The 17,855-nt window shown below is 33.0% G+C and overlaps 1 protein-coding gene across 1 annotated transcript in view; it reads left to right on the top strand.

The window, feature by feature from the left end:
* The window catches only part of Keap1 (kelch like ECH associated protein 1), a 48,835-nt gene that overhangs the window by 17,844 nt on the left and 13,136 nt on the right, over window positions 1-17,855 (top strand). Inside the window, exons 2-5 of the mRNA XM_085952484.1 lie at window positions 14,828-15,026; window positions 15,991-16,104; window positions 16,745-16,909; window positions 17,627-17,776. Coding sequence (XP_085808610.1) covers window positions 14,871-15,026; window positions 15,991-16,104; window positions 16,745-16,909; window positions 17,627-17,776 — 585 coding nt within the window. The 5' untranslated portion in view covers window positions 14,828-14,870. The remainder of the gene's footprint in view (window positions 1-14,827; window positions 15,027-15,990; window positions 16,105-16,744; window positions 16,910-17,626; window positions 17,777-17,855) is intronic.

Genomic DNA, 17,855 nt, shown 5'->3' with positions numbered 1-17,855 from the left:
TGTGACATAATATTAATTAGAAATGTTCTAAAACATTAGATCGAGAGGTTTAAAAGAATACTATTTTATGTAATAAAAATACTGTATGCAGTCATCAAATGTTTAAAATAAATATCAAGGACAATAAGGCTTCAAAATTATATAAACAGATTATCTACAACGTTTAAGGAATGTTCAGGCTAATGCTCTGAAAATTCCATAAAAGCTCCATTTTGACCTATACTACATACAATATTAAGTTTTCCAACCAAATTGGAATGTTTATTAACGGTGTTTTAGTACAAAACTATTAGGTACCTATTCTTAATATTTTATTCGTTTACAGGTTAAATAATATCTTCACTATTATTAAAATTGAAATAAGGAGGCATTTTAAAATTATGGTGTTTTTGTATTTATTTTGAATGCCTTTGTATTCAAAATGGCTCACACTAATAATTATTATTAAATTATTGAAGTTAATATTTAGAGGTACCTAGATTTTTTTTGGGAAGCACTGTAAACCACAATCAGAGGATGTCAACAAACATGATTGTGTGTGTTTCATGTTAGGTTTGCGCTAAAATTCAACCCATCGTAGGTATACGTAGGTAATAGGTATAATCGGAAATATTTTAAATGTTCCGACAATAATTGTCAGAGTACATAGTGGTCGACAATTAATACTGGTAATTTTTTAATGTTTCTACAAATTTAATGCTGTGGATCTTGTGGATGACCTAGTGTTGCCTTCATGCTCGGGATCCAACATTGATGAATGATAATATTATTATTAAATATAATTCTACTTCATTTTAATGATAAATTACAAACCGCTGCTATCACTCAGATATTACTCTCACTCTTAGATATTACCTATATTCTTCACAGCATCCTACCGGGTATGGAAATGTAGTAGGTACCTATATTTATCTCTTGTTTCGGCATGTAATTATAATGTAAAAAGAACAGGGCATCACACGTTATAATATGTTAGAACGATTCGATGTTAACAATTGTGTTCAATTTCTAGATCGGAAATATAATAATATATTCCCTTTCCTATTATAATAATACATAAACTGTGTTGTTATGTTATGTCATGTCATCGCATTGTCGAGCGATGATAATTTGGTTTTAAAATATATAAACACGCAAAAATCGTCAAAATACCTACGTATTTATAGACTTCGTTCATTTTGTATTATCTTCGCGATTTTACATTATTTTCAATTGAGATATTCGTTGGCCTTTGCTAAGCGATACACATCAGTTTGTTTTTATTGTCCTACATTGTAAGACGTTCCAGTTACGATACCGGTTAATACGTTAAATGTTGGTATTATGAATATATTATTTTCTATCGAAAGTGCTATATTGTTTAATTTGTAGTTCTTTTAGCGTGGTTCATAGTATTATAGTGTGTTATCAATTAGAATAGGTACCACACTGGAATCTGTTTACTTTTTTTATCAAAAAAAATCGCGCAACATTTAAACATTTAAAATACTTTGTTCCATCCTATATAATATTGAAGTGTCAGTGCGAAATGTGAATTCACCAAATACTACAAGTACAAGAAGGGTTTCTTCTTTTAACGTTTTACATTTTTAGAAGGTCTTTTTTGTACTTAATAGTTAGACGGTATTATTCGCGAACGCAAAAGAAATACACTGGTGTAATACCCCAATCAATTGCCAGTAAACTAGAATAATTATTAAAATCAAATATCATTACTCGAACTGTCACTTCCGTGGTAAAACTCATAATGATTTTAAAAAAATCTAGTAGGTATATTTATTTTAAGCTAGGTATTAATAGTCACAGGTGTTTCAGGCTATTAAAGTATTATATTATGTTGATGACTGAAGAAATTTAAACGAATTTTCATTAATATATTATTGTAGCGCCTGTACACGTGCATGGATTTACTGGCAGCAATAGTGTGTATTTTAAACTATCGTGACAATAACTGTTTACACGTGAAAGTGCTGACTGTCTCTCCAATCTCATTCTTCAAGAGTAAGCGAGACGCGATTTTGTCATTTTATGGTACTATTTGACAGGTCGTAAAAATCGGTTAACCTCAAAATGAGTCTCTCCGCGGTGTAGTTCGTTTTTTTGGCGGCAGTGTTCGCCACTATCGTTCTACTGCGCAGGCGGAGATCGAAAAAATCTGTCGCATGAAAATTCAGAAACTTACGAACTTTTTTGATTCATGCATGCAATCACGCATGCATTTTCTTGTTATGGCCGTGATAATACGTACTATCTGCAGTAAATCCATGCACGTGTAAACGGGGTTTTATTCTAACTTCCTACTAACAATCTTCACCAGGTTGCTTGGGTGTAAATATCGAACAATGTGCCAAATCTTCATGCTATTCGAAGAATAAATACCTACCACCATTATTTTGCCTAACTTCGTTTACATTAGATATCATTTATACGTGTGTCAATAGTGAAATAATATAGTATGTACAAGTAAAAGGGACTTTAAATTTAAAACAAATTATTGTAATGTGTCACAGATGTGCTATACTTTTACCTTTGGAAAACTAGAGAAATAATTGTTTTTCCTCATAAAAGTCTTATGTCAGTCAAGTATGTATGCACATGTTATTTAAATATTTATTTTATCCTTATCACTTTTATTTTAGTGACTTATTTCCTGTGATTTTTTAAAGTCATTAAAGTATTAAAATCGTAAACTGCGTGACTATGCACTTAATTGATATCAATCCATTATCGTAGATTAAATGTAATTGAATATTGTATGTACCTATCCGTCATGATTTTGCAGATTTTTTGTCCACTTGTACAACTTACTGCCCGGGTAACATTGGAGCATTCAACCACTAACTGTCGATTTTATCTGAACCCTCGTTATGTTAATTAAGATGCATTATGGTGCAGGGTAGGTGAAGCAAACTGATTTGAGTTGTCTTTTCACGCTCCTCTCATCTGCCGAAGCCGAAGATTACCGAACACTAGACTATTGTCAAAAATTCCCAGATGCAACGTCCCATGACAATACAGCTACTCTAGCAGAGCAGACAATAATATTTTTTACAAAGGTGTCTGCCTAAATTAGTATCCATTTCGAATCTGAGTTATCAGAAATGTTTTTTTTTCTTTCTTTCTCTATATAAACATTATAAATCAACAGTAGGCAGCTACGCCGCGGACCTTCACGTTAAACTTGTCGGTCTCTAGAACAAGCATTTTGATGTCAGAAAAGAGCAATTACAAAAACGGTATTATTTACTATTTTAAGTATAGATAACTGTTCGTGAATATTACGAGCACACCATCCAGAAGTGGCGAAGAGTGTTCTGTGAAGAGTGGCCTGTTCAAGGAATGTAGGGTGTCGGAAAAAGAAAAAAGTGCTAGTATAGCCATATTTATGGGACTTGAATTTGAATTTTGTATCATTAAATCATCTTCAGTATTTTACTGATACGCTTTACTGAACATAATATTAAGTACGAGGGTTGTACAATAATTAAAGACCTTTATTCTTTTTTGGCGACGCGGATGTTATTTCTCAAAAGATGGCAGCACTGGCGTGTAGTGTAGACTTCCCTCTCCAGAACGAGTGGTGAGCTGGCTCAGTAGCTGCTGTCACGTTATCGATTTTGACATGGGGATTTAGGATGGATGGGATGGGATATAGGGAATAGGTGGGAATGTGACAATTGATCAGATTGTGACGTAAGGAAGAGAGGAGGGGTTATGGGATATGGAACGGGATAGGTTGGGGATGTAGATAGGGATAAGCATGAGACTCGGGGATTTAGGAGGAGGCAGGGTCGTGGATGGTTTGACAATTACCTCTAAGACCTCAGTTACCTGTCCGGCTACTATACTCATTCGTTGGATGTTCCTGTATAATAATAAAGTACATAAAGATGGAATAAAATATAAATATCTCGGATTTGAGCGCCACTCTATGATGATGCATAGAGACAATAGTGTTAAGGAAAATTAAATGAAAAGCAAGTAGAGAAATTTCAACAATTGTATATTAATAAATAAGATAACTTGCGGGCTACAGTGTATAGAGAAGTATAATTACTTAAGTGAATCACGAGCACCTAAAGCGATATAATATTTAAACAAATTAGAACAAAAACCCAAAAGCTAATTCGAAACAAAGACTAATTCCGGTGGACCGTAACATAAAAGAACAATAAATACCAATTACACAAAAGGCTCTCCAGCCTTTTCGCTGCCCTCGATTCCTTCCAGGACGGAATCGAGGAGTGCGTCTTCAAACGTGTGGGGACCGTGGAGTTACTCCGATCTCCTGGCGTGGGGGGGACGTCCTTCAGATGGCCATCGTCCTCGTCTCCAAAACGTCAGGAAATCGAAAGCCCTGTGCCCCGGGTCCGAGGCTCGGAACGGGCCAAGACGTCTGCTTCCTTCGAAAGGTCAAGACTGAGAGATCGACTCCTGCTTCACCTTCGTGTAAAAAGCCCGCTATCTCGTATAGCGCCGGAAATAGTGTCACGAACTCCGTACAAACTATCCCGTGCGCAGGCGTGATCCGGTCGTACTTTTGCGTAGTGTTGCCCTCGTAAAGACTTCCTTGGCTTAGTGTGTTATGTTATAAAATAACATGACACTGCTTCAGTATGACCTTTGCGTCCGTTTGAGATGGATGCTCCGCTGTCGAATCCCGCCGCCTGCGAAGTGCGTTCAATCAGTCTCAACCAAGAGAGAGTTCACCCTGTTGAAATCCATCGTCGTCTCACATCCAATACTAGTAATGTGATGAACCAGCGGAATGTCAAAAAGTTGTGTACTGAGTTTTCAAGTGGTAGAACGAGTGTTCATGATGAGGAGAGGAGTGGAAGGAGGTCTTCAATTGATGACATTTTGTTGACGAAAATCAATGATAAAGTTCATGAAGATCGCAGTCTGACAGTCCGTGAGCTCGCAATTTTGATCCCAGACGTCAGTAAGTCTACCATACAAACGATTTTGTGGGAAAAATTGGGATATGCAAAGATGTGCTCATCGGGTGCCCAAAATGGTGACGGAAACTCAAAAACAAAATCGTGTGAAAAGCACTTAGGTTTTTTTAAACCTTTTGGACTCATTTACATGGGATGTCCTCCGTCATCCTGCTCATACTCCATCCATCTATCCATACATACATCATGATGTTTATGTATTGTAAATTTTTATAATCACCGAACCCAAAACACACTTCCACTCGCCATGTGCGTGCACGTGTCACTAAGCACCCGACAGCGATTGACGGGCTTAGCCGAAGATTGATGAAGATGTTTGGGTTATTTCCGAGTCATTTTAGCTTTCCATGGTACCTGTTTTGCAGTCGCTCCCATTACCTGCCGGCTCCCATTACCCCACGCTCCCCTACATGAATGGCATCGATAGATAATAATATATTTTGTATTCATCATCTTAATTAATATTGAAACTGGTAGTATGCTATTAATACTCATGCACATTGGTCAAAATTAACATACATATATTGCAATTGTTAAAAACAAATCTACGCCTTTAAAGCCTGATTTTATTGGTTGAACTATCTGTATACATTATGAGAAAAAACAATGTTTCTCAATTCCCTGATTCCTAAAATGTCTGATTGTCATTATTAAAAGTGTTAAATAAGCTGGTTGGCTCTTTATCTGTACCTTTTTCGCAAAATTGTGTACTACCAGGTATCTACGTAGGTACAGCGGTGTGTCAGCGAAGGTGTTGGGGGGGGTGCGCAGCACACATGCATCCAAATTAACATGACGGTAAAATACACGAATAAATATATTTTCTAATAATATATTAAATTTAATTACATAAACTGAATATTATTTTGAAATGTATGAAATAGATAGGTTGCACATTGTCAAACAAGTGATAGGAATAAACACAAATATAAAAACATATTTATATTAGTAGTAAAAACAATGAAACTAATTCTCACACAAATGTAATAGCATCTTTATATAAAATAGTCATACAACGTTTCTGCAAGAATGTAATTTTTCATATAACAAAGAAGCATACGTCGCTGGGATATTGGTGGGATCATAAATTTTAAAATGAACAAGTACCTAGCGACTTGTAAATGTCTTAAATAATATATTAGGTATCGTAATAGATTTTTGGGTTTCCACCGTGTGTACTTCTTCCTTCTTTCCTCGACATTTCGGGCTCATTGCAGAGGCCATTATCAAAAGATATGTGTTATGATGAAGTGTAGTGTAGGTGTAGGAATGCAAGAATCGCTCTAAGAATGCCAAAAGGAATCCGATTAGCTGAGAGCAAACGTTGCTCAGAGTTACAACCAGAGATACCCGATCGAATATTGGATTTTGCTGACAGTGTCGGAAGCCAAAAATCTATTACGATAAAAAACAACCGTGAAAGTCTCAAATATTATAATATATTAGGTACCTACTAATATTAGAGAATTTTGAAGACCAATTATTTTGAACTGTTTGAAGCGTAATTAATTATTGCTAATCTAACATTTCAATTTGTAATTGTTATTTTCCGATACGTTTATATGTAACCATTCCAACTACTTCAAAATGCATTATTCTGATATAATTAATATTTTTGTATGTACATATTTCTACTGTTTAATAACATATTATCTATCTCTTTTTTATGTCATGTTGTGAACGTCTTAAACTTATAATTTGTAATGTCCACAATATGTAAAAATAAATAAATTGAAATTGAAATTGAAATAGGTAAAACAAAAACAAAAGAATACCTATTCCACCTTCTGTCACTTTCATACAAACTATGTTTACATGACAATATGACAATTTATTCTCTAATCTCAGAGAGTGACAATTTTAAAACGTATTCTTGTTTATTGATTGCTATGAATTTTAAAACCAATCCGAACAACTCGGCTGTCCCGGGATTTTTTAGTACGTAATTTCTCTGTATAGACAGATCGTTTATATCATATATAGATTTGATAGATAATTTTCATTCAGTTTTTTAGATCTAGCTTAGATCTAAGAATTATTGCCTATGAGAGGGCAAGATAAACGATATCTTCTTATTTTCAAATTATTTTTTAATAAATATATAATATATTATAATATTATTCCACTTTTAGGTAATTTTTTAAAACCAAAATTAAAAATATCCACTATACATACTAATACCTAAAATTTAACACTGAACAAAACATATTTTTCTTTCAAAAAAAATGTTTATTTCTATAGAATAGACAGGAGAATAATAAATTATAAAATAAGTTAAATCAAATTATTTAATTCTGAAAAATGCATCAAGTTGTAATCTGTCATTTATTTTTATAAATTTTCACTTCTACAAAGTCAGCATAGGTATTCAGTGCAGATGTAGGGATCCCTTCATTAGCTTCCCATACACGTACAGTTTGAGTAGCAGGTTGAACATGGCACAGACAATAACTGTTCAATATCTGTACGTTAGTGGGGACAACACAGATCAGTTTAACTACCCCATTTAAATCTGTCGAACTGTCAACAGATGTGCCCATATACGTACAGTTATTGTCTGTGGCAGAGCAAGTGTCAAAAACTATGGAGGTTAAGTTCGCGGAGATAATACACAGGGGTAGTGTAAAATTTGTTTTAAATAGGGTATACTTGAACAATATTGATAAGTACACGAACAAATTTACTTTGAATTTATTATGATTATAATTGTTTTTATTAGAAGCAAATTGACATAAAATACACACCAACGACATTGGTAAAATAAATCATGATTTTGCTAGTGGATTGTGTATTTTATCGATCCACCAAAACAATATTATACACATTCGTGTAAATATAAAATATGAACTATAATCTTTTCTTTTGAATAAATTATTCCCTTAGTATCCCAGTTCCCAACAGTATTAATTATTATCTATTTGGTCGTATTTTTAGAATACGGTAATATTTATATAGGTATTGATATTATATACAATAAATTTAAACATGCCACAAAATTATATTTACATCAATCATCAGTATAATAATTAATTACTATTATATTATTAAAATATAATATACGTAAATTCCATTTAGATTAACTGACATTGTCATTCACAATTAGGTACCTGTACTAATTTATGTTGTGAACGTCTTAAATTATTTGTAATATTCACTACATACAATAAATAAAATTTGAATACTGAGTTATTAGTCTATATTTTCACAATAACTTAATATTTATAACGCTCTCTAAAATTTTAACATTTATATTATATTTTATAAAATAATATGTTTACATAAATAATGGCGTGCATTTTTGAAGCAAGTATTAATAGACAATTTTGAAAAGTTTTTAAATAACAACTGTCAGAATTTTAAATGAATGGTAAGTATTTATTTCAAAGTATCGGTATAAGCCCGCCAGTTTTAATGTTGAATGTAAAATATTCGTACAGCAAGAAATAATATTCAAAAATCAGTAGTAAAAATAAATAATCATTATTTAAATGACATGGGCCAATAGATAAAATCAACATCCATTATTATTTTGATAGTATGAAAAGTAAAAAACATTCAATGGGGCGTATGGCATTTTAGGGTTACCATTATCGCATATAAAGTATATTAGTCTATGCATTCATGAATATCGGTAAGAACAAACTATTTATGATTACATTATTATTAAAAAAAGATCAACTAAGAAGTCGCACAAGTGCCGAAAAAAGAGCTAGATAGACATTTCACACATTAAATGTGAATAACCTCAAAGATTAAATTAATAATTGATAAAACAATATAGTTAATCTAGGTAGGTACTACAACTATTACAGAAATCATATTAATAATTTTTTTTAAACTAAGTACCTACATTTTTATTACATATTATTGTCTAATTTTATAAAAAAAATGAATCTCAGTTTGGGAACAACAATAATTGATAGTATGATATTAAATTTATCTCAATTAAAATTGTATGCTAAATTAATTAGTTAGGGTTCGTGGATTTTTTATAATTTCACATGTTTTGGACTCATCACTACAAAAAAGGTTTTTTTCGACGTCTCTTAAAATTACTAATTTAAGTACCTAAGTATATTAATTGTTTATATATGTATATTATTATTTTTACTATTAGTGTAAATGCAGAATCAGATAATAATTTAATATTGTCAATTTATTATAGTATGTAATGTAAACAAGACCATGAAATTTATTGCCAGCTCCATTGGCGAGCCAAAAGTCCGAGGACAATAAATCGTCCGATTTGTCTATGCTCTGATACTGATCAACGAACGAATAAAAAAGTCGAGCTGTCAAAAGTCAAATGTTGCGATTGTCGGAATGTCTTCCGATAATCTAAAGTTTTGAGTTATTTATATGTAGACTTGCATAAAATAATATAACAGTAAAAACAACACAAATGTTTTCTTTTATGAATGTCATTTTCTAATGTGTGAATTAACAAAAAAATCAATAAAAATGTTTAAAACAATAACATTTTTTTTTGTTCCGAATTATTGCGTATTAATAACAAATCGATTTTACTTAGTTATTGACGGACGAATTTTGGCAACTCGGAGAGTAAAATATCAAACATGTTTGAAATCCAACGAGAATTTTCAATAGCCTGGCGACACTGTTTGTTTGTTTACAAGCTAACCGTTTTTGTCCTACGCACTCCTTTCAATTTCGAATTCTTTCTTTTCTTTTACCATCCTGTTAGCGACGTGTCGTATTGTCAATTATTTTGATTGCTGAGTAAAATACTTAGATATACTATTATATATATATTCACATTGATCGATAGTGGTCGTTTTTAGTAATAGGTTGTAGGTAGGTGCTCCTTTGGTCAGCCAGCTCCAGTAGTCAGCCATGCCAAACAAAACATTGTATATGAAGTAAAGTAAACATTAAATTATTTAATTTATTTGACCCAATGCTCGGTCACCTAATAACGATTATTGACAATTGCCGGCCACAGACGGACAGTTCTCGTAACAGGTTGAACATGCCAGTTAATAACTATACAGTTATCTTTGGTAGATAATCTGCGGCGCCCATAGACGGACACTTTTCGACCTTTCAGATATGTGCCATGTTCAAACTGCCAGCGACCCCCCACTCCCGTGTTTTTGTAAAACTGTTGGAATTTCAACTAGCCGAAAGTTCTCGTTTGACGTTAGATGCTGGTAACGTAAAGTAGGAGTAGCTGGCGCGATTTGGCGGCAAATTTTGACAGTTCTGTCATAGTTCGTTCGTAAGAAGTATATTATTTTTGTTGCGTGTTAGTTCTTTTGCGAGATACTCATATTATATAATTACGAATATTGTGGTGTCAACTAGGTACCGCAAACAATATTTTCCACTACTTAAATGTAAATAAAAAAATAAAATGTAAACTTGATGTAAAATAAATCTAGACAAAAGAAATATGTACTTACGTAAATTTAGTATTAAGTTAATGTTATAATATGTACCAAATTAATAGATATTATTCAAAACCAATAAGTAAATTGTTTTGGTGATTGAATAAAACATATTACACAAATTTAATGTATATAACCCTGATTTAAATAAAACAATACGTATGTATTTTATCTTAATTAAATTTTATTAAAACAACAATAAGTATACTATGAATAATTTATTCAAAATAAAAGAATCTGGACATATATTTACACAAACAATAAATTGTAATCATAATAAATCTAACAAAGTAAAAATATTCGTAGATCAATCGTTCGTTCAAGTATACCCTACTTAAAACTAATTTAACACATGGCACCCCTGTGTATGATCTCGGCGAACATAACCTCCATAGTTTTTGACACTTGATCTGCCACAGACAATAACTGTACGTATATGGGCACGTCTGTTGACAGTTCGACAGATTTTAAATGGGGTAGTTAAACTGATCTGTGGTGTGTCCACTAACGTACAGTTATTGAACAGTTATTGTCTGTGCCATGTTCAAACTGCTACGAGAACTGTCCGTCTATGGGGGCCTAATAGTGTACTGCCATCTGTGGTTCGAATGAGAAATAAATTTTAATATTTATTAAGTTGCAGTTGGAAGTTCGGAGAGTGAGTACGTGTTTTTGACGTTTTGGACGAGTTGATACAGTGCTCGAAAATACGATATACTTCAATATTCTGTGATAATTTGTTCAAGGTAAGTTTTCCTTCTACTTAATCATGATATATTTATTATGTTTTAGTGTAAAAAGAATGCATTTAAATAATATTAGTTACTTTTTTAAAGCGGCTGCCTTTAGGGTCAACTTTTTCCGAGTTTTCCAAAAGTCAGCCACCCGGCCGACAACTGGATTATTTGATAAAAAAATATATAATATCGCTTGGTATTGAAATGACAACCTAATGATGTTCTCTAATCAATACAATTAAAAAATATTTATTTTTCTCATAGGATCCTATAGTCAGCCGCTTGTAAAAGTACTATTATGCTGGCGGCCGAGAACTGGAGTTCTCAAATCCTTAGGTCAGCCACCTTTTAAGTTCTTCATTTAATCATTGTAGATTTCTTTTATAATAAAAATAGCTACTTGTATTTATAACGAGATCTAGTTGATAAATTGATTATTTGTTTTCAGTTTACAGATATGGAGCCAAAGAAGCGTTTGTTGCGGCAATATGACGAATCTGAAACGACTGAATCAAAAAAAAATACTGTGCTAGAAGACATATTCTTACCAACCAAATTTCTCTCAGTTCCTTCACCTTTTTCTAGCCATCTCTTTTACCCTTCCCCACTTCCAAGCCCATCTAATTCCAAACAGAAACTTTCCAAGCCCAGTGCGATTTCTTCGAGTGCATGGAGGTTGCTTGAAACGAACAAGGAAGCTTAAAAAATTAAAAAGGCTGAAGAAATAAGAACGAGGAAAGAGGCTCGTCAGAAAGCGGGAAATATAGCCAAAAAAACTAAAAAAAGAGCACTTTCTGTAAATGTTCTAAAAGAAAATAAAAGTGTTGCAACTACGGAGATGATACCCAAGAAAAAGCTGAAAGCACGTAAAGAAAACAGTGAAAACTCTGTTTTATCTTCTGACGATGCTGAGTGCGAATATTGCAAACAAAAATTTTCACAAGGTACATTAGGGGAAGAATGGATTAAATGCGTGGTCTGCGATGTGTGGTGTCATGTGGCATGTGCTGATGCAGACACCAACAGTTTTCTATGCGATTTTTGTACCTAAGTAGTCGTAGTTTTCTATGTTTGTAGTATGTTTTGCAAGTTTTTTATCGTCTAACAATAGTATTATACGTACAATTTTATAAAATAAGTAAATATTTTTTACCTTTTTTAATAAAATTTGAGTACCCAAATTAAATAGCCCTGTTTTACTAGCATTATCGTAAGAGTATAATAATTCAAATCCTATTTAGAATCAGGCGGCTGACTTCTGGTGCTGGGGTGGCCAGAATTAGGAACATGGTGGCTGGCCACTGGGAAATTGGGTTTACTTTACAAAAACAATATTTATATGCTAAACTCCATGAGATATAGACATAATAAAAAATGTCAACAACACTTCGTTAAATTTCGCTTATTACAAAAAAAACACACAACACCCAATGTTATTTATAAACATATTACGTCAGTATGCACTTCAGATATGTGCTAAGTGGCTGACTACTGGTACAACTACCCTATGTGATTGATACGTAATTGAAGGAAACGTCTTATTCTGTCATATGTTTGTTAGGTACCATTGATTATTATTGTGAATTTATGAACATAAGTAATGTATTTATTGTAAACAACTGAAATCTGTCTTATTATTTAATTCTGATATTGAAAATAATATGTAATAAACACTACACAAGTCCGAAGTATGTCTTGTTATTATTGCAAAGTTGAAAATATATATAATAGACACTACAATTGTATTTAACTCCGCAATGAAGTAGAGATTAAGGGTTTGAATCTCACAAGGTAAGGTTACATATATATTTTAAGTGCGATTTGATCAAGAACAGCTACCTACAACTGATGGTTCGGAATGTGCAGTTAAGTTACAGCTGATAGTTAAAATGAAATAGTATCTTAAAACCACTAGAAGCTTGCTCAGGAGACTGACATTGCATCATTGAGCCATTTTATTGATACACAAATGCTGCTACACTGAATGGGCGTAAGGCATGAAATAATAGAGAAATACTATTCTAATGGTACAATCTGCTCTGGAGAGCCAGATAGAAAGAACAATACTATCCTGCTAAATTTATCATAATAAGGAAGCTACTAAATAAGTTATTTCAGTAAAAGAAAAAATCTGTCCAAAATAGATTTTATTCTGACAAATTGATATTAATACTTACCATTAATTATATAAATATTTCCCGAAAATTATTTAAATAATTCCCTATAATAATTTAAATACTTCCATTGATATATTATAATACTTACCAATAATCATTTTTTACTTGCTGTTCATATTAAATAGTTCCCACTTTTTTAATAAAATACTTGTTTGATTTTTTATTAAAATACTTGCTATTAATGCATATATATACTTACCCAATAATTTGAAGCCATAAATAATTATAACTTTGTTTTAACCTCGTAAAAATAAATAAAATATAATATTTGCGAGATCCGCGTACATAATATTATTACAGTATTAATAATAAATGAATTTGTATTTTATAACAAGCAACACCAGCCGCAGTTGTATCGCGCTGTATATTCTACTTAACGTTACCAACATCTAACGTCACCCGAGAACTTTCGGCTAGTTGAAATTCCAACAGTTTTACAAAAACACGTGAGTGGGGGTCGCTGGCAGTTTGAACCTGGCACACATCTGGCAGGTCAAAAACTGTCCATCTATGGGCGCAGCAGATTATCTACCAAAGATAACTGTATGGCCGCCATTACGTATTAACTGGCATGTTCAACCTCTTACGAAAACTGTACGTCTGTGGCCAGCAATAGTCTTCCTGAATAAAATAGCAATTTTATTTGAAAATGTCAACTCATTTCTTGGCATCTTGGCCAAGGTCATAAATTGTAAAAATACAATTAAAACAAAACTTATCATCACACTCAGAAGGCAATGTAACCGAATACGGTACAGTAGAGCTAGTGATAGTAACATAATCATTATTTTTTTACATTTGTAATACAGTCAAACTCGGTAATTACGATCACGGATATAACGAGATCTCAGATGTAATGACGAAACATTTGTTGACATTTTATTTTATGATTTTCTCCATATATTTATTCTCTGTTATAACGAGCAACTTATCGGATATACCGAGCTAAAATATCGTCAAAAATTTTCTTAAACTGTTGAATGTGTCGATTGTTCAAAAATATTTCGACCCTAAGCAATAAAATCCGACCGGACAGGATGCTGCCGGGATCGCATTACGTTTATGACACTAGTTAAGTGTCTAACTACCTACCTAATTTGTGTTTTCGCCAACAATATTGAAAAAGTATCCACGCATATGGTTGAAATAAGTAAAAATTCCAAGGTTTGTGAAGTCAGTAGGTACCTACCAGCGTTCATTACAAAAACAACTTCTTTTGTAGTTTATGAATGCCATGCTTGTTTCGGAGATTTTTATGATGTTTTTCAGATTTTTTATTTTCGACTTTTTGTGTTATGTGACTGCTCATTTAAAAATACCTATTCTCTGATATAACTAGTAACGCTTATAACGAGCAAATTCAGTCGATCCCATCTTCCTCGTAATAACCAAGTTCGACTGTATCAGATATCGGCTTTTTGACTCTTGACAGAGTATTTCATGGAGGTGATCTGTGCTGGGATGTGGGGGAATGTACATTTCCTCCACATTATACACCATCCCTTCTATTTTTCCTTCCATAATATTTTGTTGTTATTTTTTTGCAGGCGTGACGAGCAGTGGCGTCGGTGGGGGTTAGCAGCGGGGGGAATGGAGGACGAAGAGTTGTATGGGGCGGGGATAGGGGGAGGTTCAAACAATTCCACCTCTACCTCTCCCCCCCTTCCACCGGGGGATCGCCGACACACCGATGACCTCGGGGATGTCACCTTCTGCATGGCCAACTATGTCAAGGAAGCTATGAAGGTACCCGCAGCATCCACGATACTCGCTCACCAAATACTAAGATTCAAGAAGTTCCCAGAGATCCTGTGATAAATATTTTGTCAATAACCCGACTGGCATTCTTGTCAATGGTCAAGTCATTCTGGTCAAGTCCAATTATATAGCAGCCCACTTTGGAAATGTCATATCGCCTCTGATATATGTCGGATAATATTGAACATTTATTGTTTTTGGTTTTTAATGATTACATGCTAATTTGTATTGGTATAATTTGGAACCAAATGGTCTATCTATTCATAGTCTGAAATACCTTTCAATATCCCTGACTCATATGTTGTTTTTCAATGTAGCTGACGTCTAAAAAAGTCTGCTAATATTAGCAAGTTATATAACCTCTGCTCTATGGAGGCCCACTCACTTTAATATACTTATTATAATTGAATTCTGCCTTAACACCGTCAGCCAATTTTTACTAGGTGGACACTTGTACGACAGCTATTTTTGGAATAAAATAAATCCCTTAGAAAATATGAAACAGGAACAGAATGATAAGTATTTGTGAAAATTTACCAAATCAACATGTTTCTCGAGTTTATCGTGAATATTTTCACAATAAAATGGTAAATATTGTTTAGAAAATATACACAAACAGTTGATTCAGAAGTTATGACGTTTATAAGAACCCTCGAGTTAACTCGTCGTGGCACCGTTATCAGAAAAGGAATCACGCACACTCTACTGCATGTTAACCAAGGTCTTAAGAAGTTGGTTCGGAGACAATTTCAGCACATCTTTGGAAGGCGCCTAACATTCGTTACGCCATAATACTTCCCGCATATACGGGATGTAGAGATGTGATGGGTGGTGGAGAGTTAAACAAGGTCGATCAACGCAATATTCATTAGTTTTCAGCGCCATATTGAATTCTCTTAAAATATTTAAATAAACGCAGTTTTACTTTAAATGTCTGATTTTTTGTTTCCAGATGATGTTCATGATGCGATCTCATCACATGTTGACTGATGTTATATTGGAAGTGGGATCGGAACTGTTCCACGCTCACAAAGTCATCCTCGCAGCCGCTAGTCCTTATTTCAAGGTTCCTAATTTTTTTGTAACCTTTTAGTGAAATTACTTTGGCTCTATATTGTATAAACTTTTCCTTCATCCTGCCAATGGCTTTTTTATCAAGTGTGGCTAGAAGATTGAATTTGTTTTGTCGATCACAATCAGCGGCAAACCGCTGCTCTAACATCATGCAAGTGCATAGCGCCCCCTTACCACCTTGTAATTTTTTAAAACATCACTCAATATGTATTATAATTGTTATTCATAAAAGTCAATATTTATCATTCACTTTTTGAAATTTATGCCATATGTTTCCCATATACATTTCAATGAACCAACGAACAGTATGTATCGAATACGTCATTACTTACCATTTACATTACGGTGCAAAACCCAATGCTTTTCGAGTACAGGCATAACTTTTTTTAGTCATTACACAATTTAAAAATATTCTTACGATGCCATCACAAAAAAAATCGACGTGCTCTCACATCGAATGCCGCTCGGCGTTTGGCGACGATGCGAAATTTCGTCCTACTTATTGTTGAAAATTACTTGCCGTTTCACTTATGTATGCTCTTAAAGATGATAGAAAGATATTTCATTAAGAAAAATGATGAATAAAAAAATAATAAAATAAAATTGTTGAATTATTGTGTCTACTTTTCTAGGCCATGTTTACTGGTGGATTGAAGGAGTGTGACATGTCACGGGTAAAGCTACAGGGTGTTTGCCCTTCTGCCATGGCTCGTCTAGTCTTTTTCATGTACACAGGTCAAGTCAGAGTCACCGAAGTTACCGTTTGTCAGTTACTGCCTGCAGCCACCATGTTTCAGGTACAACAAAAACTTATTTTCTTTCATTAAATGTTTTGAACCTTATACTGCTATTTGTGAATGTAGAGTAGTATTTTCTAGTCCTGATGGATGCAGGGTGAATTAGTGGGGCGGTAGAAATTAATCAAAGAAAAAAAATGACCTTGCATGCGTCAGGATTAAAAAATCCTCACCCATTCATTAATTGGCTTATTGTCAAGCTAAACGTTTAATTGAATATTATCTTGATTTATGCCACATAAGAAATTATTAAAATTATCTATGTAACAAATTGCTGAGTATTGATATTCTAAGTTGTTCATCAGATTAAAAAAAATTGTACGTCACATTGAACATATCATAGCATTTCTTATAAACACTTTTTTATGTGTAGCTCGAAAATGAATCATCAACACTTCTGAATGTCTTAATAGATCTCAAAGTTCAGTGAAATATGAAATTTGCATTAAATTAAGAGTGAATAAAGATTAAATTACAACCTTATCTATGTGTGTTGCAAATTTGTTTGATTTATCAATTCTTCGATATTGTATTTTTATCTAATCATTTTTTTATATTTGATTTAAAACCATTGATAATTATTGTTAGGATTAAAACTACTACTGCTCGAGTCTTCTAAAATATATTGCTTGTTGTCAATCTTCTTTCCTCATTGACAACATTAGCCTCTATATTTTTGACAAATATCTGAACATAATAATTTTTATATTATTACAGATAACAAATGTAATAGATGCTTGCTGCGTATTTCTTGAACGCCAACTTGATCCTAGCAATGCAATCGGCATTGGAAATTTTGCTGAACAACATGGATGCAATGACCTTAAACAAAAAGCTACACAATTTATCGAAAGACACTTTATTCAGGTAAGTACATAATTTTTGTCAATAATTAAATTATTACTTTTAATATTATCATCGAAATCTGATTTATTGTTTATGAAAT

Source organism: Rhyacophila brunnea, unplaced genomic scaffold, assembly GCF_057557595.1.
Source record: "Rhyacophila brunnea isolate RB1 unplaced genomic scaffold, BYU_Rbru_1.0 scaffold_3, whole genome shotgun sequence".
Lineage (NCBI taxonomy): Eukaryota > Metazoa > Arthropoda > Insecta > Trichoptera > Rhyacophilidae > Rhyacophila > Rhyacophila brunnea.
This window is presented reverse-complemented; position numbering and strand designations above follow the sequence as displayed.